The following is a 10,978-nucleotide window of genomic DNA, read 5'->3' on the forward strand; positions in this document are numbered from 1 at the left end:
GATGATCCTTATTTTATAATATAGTCGATACAATTCTGTATGTACTTCTTGCAAAACGAGAGGAAGCTAAGAGAGAAAGCGATTTCTATAGAAACTTTGCATATATTCCATATTTGCCGTGATTTCACACGTACAGATACACGTACATACACATACATAACACACGATGAACATAATGTCTATGGACAATATATTATTATGTGTACAGAGTGAGACTTTCTCGGTCGTCACAATTTTCCAATTTTTGTAATCGTCGTATGAAAAACAAAAACAAAAAAATGTTATAAATAAAAATCGTATTGTTTCAATATGAACTACTAACTAAAAAAAATCTCACATTAGCCGAGGTTTCACAACAAATCGTCTTTTATTTTATTTTCACAAATGTCAGAATATTTCAATTCAAATTTTTTTTATCTTCGGTCGTTTGTCGGTTGGCAACATTGATAAATTGTTTTAACGTCATGATTCATTTAAAAGAAAGATAAAATTTAACCTACAAAACAAACATTAAATATTGTTTTTTATGTAATGCATCATAAAGAAATCATACGATTATTATTTAACATTTTGCATGATGGGAAAATCTTAATGACTGTTGGAGGGAAAATTTAAAATAGTCCTTGCAAATTGTTTTCTTCAGATTGGTTGCGCAGTGATACATTTTCGTTCTGACGCGCACCTTAGAGGAAAAGAGAGGGAATAATGTGTCAACTAGATTGAAGCGACGTGTAAAAGAGAAGGTACGCACACCGATTATCAATAATATCGACGGAATGGTTGCCTTCAGGCCTTCATCCTATTTTAGGCATAGCATATTTTTCTAAGATTGTAACACGATATCGGGGAGTAGAATCTTGCCTATAACGAATGAATGACACTTGCGTAGACACACACAGAGAAAGAGAGGGAGAGAAAGAATAAATATGTGAGAGTATGAATGGTTGAGTGAATGTTTGGAAGAAAATTAATTTCGAGATTGGTAAAAAAAAGTACGTATATGGAACTGGGAAAATGACGTGGATAAAAACAGAGCGACGTGTTCGTATTCGGCTGACTATACATATTAAGGACGTAAACGATGCTTGTAATTATTACATGATTGATATTAGTATAATTAAGCGATTAAAAGGAAAGAAGTGAGACGTCGACTTTAATATATTATGTATCAATTTAACGATTTTACCATCCTTTTGACAAGAACACATTTAGATACAATATCTTAGGTTCTTTCGTAGATGGGAAAGAAAAAATTATCTCTCTTGGTGTATTATTCGTTTCTACGCCTATGATCCATAACGAAATTCCTCCTCTAATTCTTTCGTTTTCACGTAACTCCTTCTTACTGCAATAAATCTGTCTTTTGATCGTCAGTATCGATCTTTATCCCGATGGTTCTTCACCATTTATAATTATATAGTTGATTATATTTATGTATATTTAACAAACAAAAATATATATAAATTTAACACCCTGGCGAAAGATAAGGCAGATGAAGTTATTTGGCATTCGACCAAACTTCCTCAAATTGATATCGCATGTAATTTTGAACACGAGGTCTGCCATTTTTTTTCACCAATTCGATGTAATCTATAGGTCGAACGAATTAGTGATCATTTTCTTAAAGCGAATTTTAGCGATTAAATAAAAAAAGTGATGCAATTTTAGGACAATAAGACACATATAGAAGACACGAAATAAGTTTCTGTGTTTAGCCAAATCAAGTAATGTAAAGTTACATGAATTTTGCGAGAACCTAGTTTGACGATTATTCCACATTGTTTTATCATAAAGTTGGTAGCACTTCGATAAGTTAATGACCAATAAATATATGATTATTTAAAAATGGAAAATAGAGAGCTGTTGCGATCTTCTTTTTCTATGAAGAACAAAAATTACACATTAGTGCGAAAGTATTTAGACGAATTAATTGGTTTCTTCTATTACTTCAAATCATCCTCTGTGCTTCTAATTTCTATTTTTAATAAGTATTTAATCATGAAGTAAGAATTGTGTTCTGCTCGCGCCTCCCGTTTGTAATTGTATTCAATGCGCATGCGCGAGAGAAACTCCATCTATGATGGTCGAATTAAAGCAAGCGATTAGTATAAACGCTTGCACCTAGAGGAGAGGTTATAGTGTGCATTTATAATTTCCTTATTTCTTTCAACATTTCTGACTATTTTGAATCAATTAAGTAATATTTTGTGCTTGTTATTGGAATTATAAAAAGTTCGCCAAAATGTCGATCGGAGTACCGATAAAAGTACTCCACGAAGCGGAAGGCCATACCATAACCTGTGAAACAAATACTGGCGAAGTATATCGCGGCAAATTGATAGAAGCTGAGGATAATATGAACTGTCAGATGCAAAATATCACTGTAACTTATAGAGACGGCCGTGAGGCGCAGTTAGAGAATGTTTATATTAGAGGCTCAAAAATTAGATTTCTTATTTTACCAGACATGTTGAAGAACGCACCAATGTTTAAGAGACCGGGAGGCAAAGGTTCGGGAACTGCAGGCAGAGGCAAATCAGCTATTTTACGTGCCCAAGGTTAACTCATGATATATTTTAGTTTTAAGATATTTCTGTTTGAATATATGTGAATAGTTGGGTTGATAACGTTTACCTCGTATTACATTAATAGACTGCGGGTATTTATATATCTATGGAAATGTAAATATTCTACAATCTATAGAATGTACACAATATTTGGAAATATGTAAAATATTCAAATTGGTAATCATTTCTTTAGTTACGCTCATACAAATATGAATTTGCATGAACATCCCTAGCGTATTCATTTTTGTATGGTATTTTATGAGATATACATAACTGCTCATAAAAGTATTAGAACATACATATACGTACTGTACAGCAAAGATAGCCATTTAAAACATTTAATAAGTGTTAAAGATGATACCATTGAATATTTAGGTTTATTAATATAGTGAATAATTGAAAACTATTTAAATGCTTTGTAATCTCTTTAAAATCTATAATTGCACTAATTTGTAGTTTCCATGTACATGTTTAAATTTGTTTCAAATTTCGTTAACGTTCATTCAATTAAGATATTCAAGTTTCATTATAGGTCAAATGAAACTTGAATATGTTGTATATGAAAGACATGTGATATATATATAAAAGTTTTCTGTGCCTTTATGAGCCACTATATATATTCAATCATTCTGTTTGTTTATTGAGTTGACAATTTGTTTTAGCTCGTGGAAGAGGTAGAGGTCAAAATCAAAGAGGTAGAGGCACAGGTTCTGCCCCTTGGCTAAATCAACAAAATCAGCCCGGAGGATCTCAAGCAGGAAGAGGGCGAGGTTAAATTATAAAATGATAAAGGACATTACATTAAGAAAAAGATAAATAAACCCAATTTAAGACCAACTTTTTATATTGTTCATAACAAATGTTTTCTCAATTTCCACTTGATTAGAAACAGAGATATTTAAATAAACGAATGAAGTACTTTTCTATAAAAATTTCCAAACCATGTTCTCAGTCATTGTATTTTTATACAATATTTCCCGAAATAAAGAAACAAATAGCAATAATGTATACAATCTTAAGATCTATTTAATATTATAATTTTAATGATTATAAGTGTTTAAATAGATTCATTCATGTTTGTTATTCTATGTATGTTGGACATATTGTGTGATCATTTCGTATACCCAATAACTCCAGAGCACACTGCGATCGATGCATCAGTTTTAAATAGTATTAATGCGGTCTTTTATATAGTAGTAAGGAATTTGCGTACATGAGCTTTATGGTTGCAACATTATGCTTGAATGAATCTTTTCTTTCCCTTTCTTTATTTCAATCTATCAGTTGAGTGTTAGCTGTGGCTGGTAGCCTTAGCTAGCCTGACAATTTGTCATGGAGTAATAAGTAATTAACGGCTGTCAGTAACAATAAAATAATATTAATATATTTAGAAAAAAGAACCATGTGAATGAATTTTTCAAATTCGCAAGTTTTTTATATTGATCAATCAGAACGTCGTCGAATATTGGTGTACGGAGTTGGCCGGACGCATGCGCTTAGTAGCGATTCGAAAACAAGCGGCAGAACGCTACGCTGTACCACGAGAATTTATAACTAGACTGCAAATCTTTATACATTTATGAGTTTAAGGGTGGTAAAATACATAGAATGTACATAATACACAAAAATATGTGAAATATTTAAAATATAGCATTCATTGTGTTTATGAAAATATGAATTTGCATAAATATTCATAGTTTATTTATAAATTTTCGATCTTCATTCGCGCAAGAAGAATTATTTTAACTCCATCGATCGAGCAACAAAATCAAATTAACATAAAATTACACGATTACACAAATTGTTATATAGAAAATGATGAACACAATGTAAAATTGTACATTTGTTGTAAACTTGCAAATTGAATTGAATAAAACAATCTTATTTTGTAAATAAACAAAGCGTTTAATCATTTAAAGTCCTTTCAACATCCACAATCCTCTAATTTTCTCCAATTCCCATTGCTTTGAGGGATAGGTTAATGATGAAAAAATTCGAGAAAATTGGTGAATATTGATAAGTATTAAAAGAATAAAATAGTATAAGAAGTATATGAAACATTTTAAATTTCCTGAAAATGATGTAATTTTCTGAGAAAATCTGAGAGCAAAAAACTTGTCGTTCGATCGAGAAATTTATCGACCAAAATAGTGATTTTCTATTAGTTAATTAGGATTCTAGTTAATTATTAAGGATTAGTTAATTAGGATCTCTGTCTAAAATTATTATATTTTCTTAATGAAGAGGATATATCTTCAAGAAAAAGTTATCCTGATAATTATTAAAAAATGATGCTCATAGAGAAGCTGACACATTTTATTATAATTGCAAGATATTCTATAAAATTTATTTTGTAATGTTTTTTTTATTGAAATATTACAATATAAATTTCATTATAATGTAAGTTATTAAATGTAGAAATAAATTAAATAATCATGATTAGAGTGCATTTTCATGCAAATTTATATATTGACATATAAAATTACGAAAGTAGAATCTTGATAGAAAATTGTTTTATCTACCAATTATTATAAAAGACATTGTACTTTGAATATTTTATTTATTTTTTCATCCCATTAAGAGTATCGAAGGAGAATATATGCATAGTTCTATCGTTGACCGTTAGAGACCCTTATTCTTGGTGTGCACTTTTGGCTGACTTTTTTAACGTTGTATCTGTGATCTTCCTACTCATCTACTGATTTAAGATTTTACCGGGGATGGTGAGAGTAATTAAACATTAATCTGTTAAAACGGATTCCAATAATTCTTTTTCACACGCAAATCTTTAGTTAATATTCAAACCTCGTATTTTTATGTTAATCAATTGATAAAACTAATTCCAAAAAAATTGTTCGGGGGCGAAAATATATCGCAATCGAAAAAATAAAGTAATAAAGCACAGTATGGAAAGGAATACGGGACAAAGATACGAGGATGAAATAACTGAGCAACCAGTAGATTATAGCAAAAAGTACAGTGAAAGGAAAACGGAGAATTCCTCTCGAAGTGATCGATCTTGTAAGAAAGAATTCGGGGAACGTGACTCCAAAGTCGATTTATTTGGAGATTATGCTGAAACCGATCTTGATCAGCCAACAGATTATAGTTTACGATACGCAGAGGATGACACTGATGACGATGAGAAACAGAGTCCTGAATATTTTCCTGGAAGCGTTCAGGAGGATACTGTAAAGACTTATTGTACAGAAGGAACTCCATATGAAACACCTTTCAATTTTTCTACTGCGACTTCTATGTCCGATTTACGTTTGGAGAATGCAAAAGAATCTGTTGATTCCCAGAAGAAACACAGCAAAAAGAATGTTGAACTTAGTCGCAAGGAAGATTTGAATTATGAGCATCCAATGACAATTAATTGCAATGAAGACCGTTCACTTCTTGTTGAGAAAGAATTAGAATCTTCTAAAACTTCCGAGACATGTAAACCTAACTGTCTTTCTAATGAAAAGTTAATTAATTATTATCAAGCAGGAACATCTGATGGTTTTTCTCGTGCTAATTCTCTCAGCTCTCTTGGTAGTGCGATAACACAAAGGAATAATGTTAATGGAATTATTTCCAAAGAACCTTCCACAGATTCTTCTGACAAAGCTGATAATGTGTCAGAGAGAGCAGACCGTACTGCAGCTAGCACTAACATCAACATATTACGTATTCCTGATGAAACTGATAGTTCTACAGAAGGAAAAAATAGTTCCAGAGTTGTAGACAAAGAAGGTTTGCTATGTTTAATGTTTTAATGTACTGTATAAGCTTTTATCAAGTGTTATGGAAAATTGTGGCTTTATTTGTTACATTGATTGTTATAGGCAAAATGGTTACATTCAGTAGACAAGACTACTATGCAGAACAAACTCCTTTAATGTTTTCATGTTGTAGTTCTCTAGGTTCATTGAGTGGATTTGAACAGCATTCTATACATGATGATCGTAGCTCCATTATCAGTGATTTCAGGTAATTTTTAGAAATCTCATAAAGAGCACAGGGAGAAACATGATAAGTCATAATTTTTATTTCTTAGATTGGAATAATTTTAAAATCCAAGTGAAAAGAATCCTGGCCAAACAATCACATATTACCAAAACTGCCTTTTCATTAATTATGGGTTTCGATATGTCCAATTCTTTTGAAGAATAATGATTTTAAAAACATTATAAAATAAACTTCATAGATTTGTCATTTACTGCTACAGTACATATATCTTTAGACCAAGCAGGTTGTTCTTGTTTTTAATTATGTTATATTATATAGTACGTCAGTTTTAATTATTAAATAACATCAAAATCAGAAAGTCAACAAAATTGTACGTTCATATCATATTTTTCCCCCTGTAATTCTCAAATCACAGCAAAATAATAATGGTTGTAACAAAATTTATAATTTACACTAAAATTGATGTTTAATAGTCGCAGGACCAGTGGTGTTGTGTCTCCAAGTGAATTACCAGATTCACCAACACAAACTATCCCTCCAAGTCCTCGTAATCATAAAAATCAGTGTACAGATTTTATAAGCAAAATACCAGAAGAAGCAGTAAGACAACCTGTTCGACATTTATGTATGCAATGCTATTGATCGTTAGTGAAAGATTAAGCACAAGAATTTTTATTTATACAATAGTAAGAATGTCCTTAATACCTTACTAGTCTTTTTAACAGATATTATTTTTCAGCATATTCAAAGTGTCATGCTCTGAGAACCAGTGTCTTCGAGGATGACATTGCCACATTTAAGGAGGAATCAACACCCATTGAATTTTCCACAGCTACTAGTCTCAGTTCTTTAACCATCGACGATGAAATGAAAATTCCCAATATATCTAAACCTCAAAATGAACTGAAAGAACCATCTAATGAGCTGGATAAAGATATTAAAGAAAATTCTTTGGAAGAAAAAGTTAGTAACGTAGAAGCTGAGAAGGATCAGGAACAAGTGAGTGATGGTGATGAAGATAATGAAGACATGTTGGCTGCATGTATCAGCATGGGAATACAAAATAATAGGTATTTTAATAGTTTGCAATATACTAGTCACTAATCATTCATATTTATTCATTCGTGTATATACATGTTGCACGTATATGTTTATAGATGACACACAGAACTGAATTATTTTCAGTTATGATATAATATTTTTTCAATAAATATGCGATATCATTATCAACTAATATCACTTGATTACAGATATAGACAATCTTTCAAAACGTCTACTGTCCAGAAACCCATACAAGCAGAGTCATCAAACATGTTGGTACGTTGCCAGAGAACACCAGTTTTAAACAGACTGGAACCTTCAGTTCCTGTTGCTGTCACTTCCGCGGATGCTACAGTGACAGCTTCAAAACCTAGCAAGTCCGCAATAGAAGTTGTTGCTGCTCCAGATACCGTACATGTGTATTGTACAGAAGATACACCTGCTGATATTTCACCAGTGGGCTCACAATCGAATCTTTCTGCCTTGTCTATGCCGAGCGTACAGGAAGATGTAGAAAGGATCGAAGAAGCTAAATCTTCGGGCGAAGTCGAGTGCCATAGAAACGATCTGTCGGATGAAAGTTCTAATCTCTCTGGTGAAGATGAGAAAATTCTTGATGAGTGCATTCAGTCAGGAATATCGAAAGTACGTGTAACTGTAGAGAAGTTTTTTAAGTAATCTTCGATATTAACACTTAAACACCCAGTTACACAGTTACATGTGTAAGTACATTTTGCAAAGTTCCCTTGCATATGGGCTCTTGTTATGAAGATTATCATAACAAAAAGAACTATTAATTTAATTGACTAATTCTTTCCATTTCTTAATCCATATAACATGAAATAAAATATATTTATACTATATTATTACTACAATAAACAATATTGTGTATACTTTTTAAATTGATTTCTTTTCAGCAAATCAAAAAATAATTAGGCGTATATATATCCCCAATTGTCGGGTGCTTAAATGTTAACTATCTTATGTTTGTTTTAGGTTAGACAAATAACTCCGCCACCAACGAGTTGCATTCCCTTTGTACAGAAAACAGAAGTGCTAACACAGAGATTCAATATATGTGGAACACCATCATCGTCCCCTGTAGAAAGTGCCAACAAGAACCCTGCTCTTCGAAAATCCATGTGTCATACAACATTGGATCACGAAAATGATCCTTTTGGCGACAGCCCTAATCATTCGGACGATGAAGCCATTCTCAGTGAATGTATAAGAGCGGCCATGCCTAAGGTTTCTTCCTTTATTCCGTTTTTGACTAATCCTGATTATATCAATATTTTTTATGAACCATTGTGTATTAATTCTAGGTTAAATTGAATATTTCAACACTTATAGGACAAGCATTGCCGCAAACCGCGGAGAAATCGAAGGTGACGGCTTCAAGAAAACCATCGTCATCGTCTACGTCGTACCGTCAGCCAGGGTATATTGAGGATAATAAACATCAGTCGAAGAAGTCTGCACCATTCGAGGATAATTTAGGCCTCTCAGAGGAAGAGGAAGACATCATGCTGGCGCAATGTATTAAATCTGGTATGCCAAAGGTAAAAATATACAGTTTTATTTTCTTATTCTACATATCAAATTTTAGATGGATTAGACTTTATGGGTCTTTTATCATTCGTAGGCGTTGAATGTTTCATCAAATTCGTCCTTAGTGTCCGTAAAGAAGCAACCAGAATACTCAAAAACGAGAAATATTTCCAGTACTTCATATTATTATGTGAATAAACCCTATCTGTTCGGAAACACGGTGGTGCAGACCCAACCATCACATAAACCCATAGAGAATGATCTTTCTCTGCACAGAGGAACTTCTTGCACCTTCCATTCTACGAAGGTTCAGGAAAATAGGAGACATATTGTTAAAAATGGTGGAATTAATACATATGAAAGAACAAACCGTATGCCATTGTGCGCCAGGAAGTTTTCTCAGTCAGAGCACGAAAATAACAACACGAACGAAAACATTCTAAGCACTTCACGTTCCGAAATTCCTAATTGTAGGTCCCCAATTTTAAATGGTGAAAATGATGACGATGAATTACGTAAGACTACAACGAAGTCGAATGTAGTACCTTCAAGGCATAGTTCTGTGAGTTCTCTTAGTGGAGAAAGTTCTCTTGGATCCATTGAGGACTGGGCTTTCCTGGAATTGTGCATTAGTTCTGGGATGCCGAAGAACAAGTATCGTCTGAAGGGAATGAAAAACACAGAGGGGAATGTCAACGAAGACAGTTGTTCGATATGTAGTTATAATTCGTACGTTTGTAAAACCTAAATGAAAAACAAAAACTAAAAGTCTCACCCATAGAAAGATTGAATACTTTTTCATGATAATCCATAAAAGGATGACGATCAAGGGTGCATATTTGGTGGGATAATCAAGTGAGATTATTATAGTTCTGTGATTGACAGAAATTTGCAATAACTCTGTCCAACTCCTAGCATACGGAATACTTCAAAACTACATGTTAATTAAGTAAAGTGTAATAGGATTATGATAAAAACTTGATTAAGAAAATTTTTCGTTCAAGGAATACGTTTCATTTCGCTTTATTTGTTTGTAATAAGAAGATTGCGGATGTTTATGTAAATTCACATTTTTATGAATACAATTAAAGAAGTGAAATCTAAATCTTTTATAGGTAGATATTTGTTTATAGACAGATGTCTTTTTTATAAGTAAATATTTATTTTATCTTAAATATTTAATATACATTTGCATACTTTGTGTATTGCATGCACATTGCACTTTCAAATTTTCTATAATAGCATAAATTTCCGCAGTCTAATGATGAGATTAGGAAGATGTAAGTTTTAAGCGACTACTGATTAACTACATATATCAGATTTTTTTATGGGGATTTGGTATATATTAAGTTGCTTATGGATTGGATTAGAATTTGTAAAAAAGTGAAGTGGGAAATATGTTAATTAAATAAAACATATATATTTTTTTCATTACTATTTACTATCACTTACTTCGCTAAATCATAGTTTTGAAACTCTATATTGTGCATTGAAGAAGCATATATGATTATCCTATATAATTTCTTGTTTATTTTTTATATGAGGTCAGAAGATATTTCTTGTTTCTTCTCATTCTCGTTTATTATTATTCTCAAGGAACGAATGTTTACAGGTTATCGATGACTTTTCAGGGGAAAAATTATAGAATAAGGAATAAAATGAGATTCGTGGTTCATGTGTAATGTATATACTTGCCGAAAAACTATTGTGAGGTTTCTTTTTTAGCTTGGTGTAATCTATTATATATTTTTTACAATTTATTTTTTCTAACGAATTCAGTGCTGCAGTATGTGATATTTTGTTTTCATGAAGTAAGAAACAAAATCTAGCTAGAAATAAAGAAATTTTATGGTTTGGTCCAG

At 31.9% G+C, this 10,978-nt stretch overlaps 2 protein-coding genes across 3 annotated transcripts; both read left to right on the forward strand.

Annotated features, from left to right (window-relative positions):
- Window positions 1–143: 143 nt before the first annotated feature.
- Window positions 144–3,580, forward strand: LOC126925332 (small nuclear ribonucleoprotein Sm D3). The gene is made up of 2 exons (XM_050740753.1): window positions 144–2,558; window positions 3,230–3,580. Exons 1-2 carry the CDS (start codon window positions 2,243–2,245, stop codon window positions 3,340–3,342), a joined length of 429 nt encoding a protein of 142 aa, XP_050596710.1. The 5' UTR covers window positions 144–2,242; the 3' UTR covers window positions 3,343–3,580.
- A 1,619-nt stretch (window positions 3,581–5,199) lies between these two features.
- Window positions 5,200–10,550, forward strand: LOC126925953 (adenomatous polyposis coli protein-like). 2 transcript variants are annotated; one of them, XM_050741969.1, is made up of 8 exons: window positions 5,201–6,308; window positions 6,401–6,545; window positions 6,998–7,149; window positions 7,264–7,594; window positions 7,775–8,210; window positions 8,562–8,813; window positions 8,891–9,127; window positions 9,211–10,550. In XM_050741969.1, the coding sequence occupies exons 1-8, from the start codon at window positions 5,474–5,476 to the stop codon at window positions 9,862–9,864; spliced, it is 3,042 nt and encodes a 1,013-aa protein (XP_050597926.1). In that variant the 5' UTR covers window positions 5,201–5,473; the 3' UTR covers window positions 9,865–10,550. The 2 variants fall into 2 exon arrangements, with proteins under 2 accessions (XP_050597927.1, XP_050597926.1); XM_050741970.1 differs by lacking the exon at window positions 9,211–10,550 and having other exon boundaries at window positions 5,200–6,308; window positions 8,919–9,025.
- The last annotated feature ends 428 nt before the right edge of the window (window positions 10,551–10,978 follow it).

The sequence above is a fragment of the Bombus affinis genome, chromosome 16 (genome assembly GCF_024516045.1).
Source record: "Bombus affinis isolate iyBomAffi1 chromosome 16, iyBomAffi1.2, whole genome shotgun sequence".
Taxonomy (NCBI): domain Eukaryota; kingdom Metazoa; phylum Arthropoda; class Insecta; order Hymenoptera; family Apidae; genus Bombus; species Bombus affinis.

What these genes read in the sequence shown, in the direction of transcription:
- LOC126925332 (XM_050740753.1), top strand. Translation starts at nt 2,243, where the DNA reads ATGTCGATCGGAGTACCGATAAAAGTACTCCACGAAGCGGAAGGCCAT. An exon ending in AGCTATTTTACGTGCCCAAG is followed by an intron (nt 2,559 to 3,229) that starts GTTAACTCATGA and finishes AATTTGTTTTAG; the next exon opens with CTCGTGGAAGAGGTAGAGGT.
- LOC126925953 (XM_050741969.1), top strand. Translation starts at nt 5,474, where the DNA reads ATGGAAAGGAATACGGGACAAAGATACGAGGATGAAATAACTGAGCAA. An exon ending in CAGAGTTGTAGACAAAGAAG is followed by an intron (nt 6,309 to 6,400) that starts GTTTGCTATGTT and finishes TGATTGTTATAG; the next exon opens with GCAAAATGGTTACATTCAGT. An exon ending in ACAACCTGTTCGACATTTAT is followed by an intron (nt 7,150 to 7,263) that starts GTATGCAATGCT and finishes ATTATTTTTCAG; the next exon opens with CATATTCAAAGTGTCATGCT.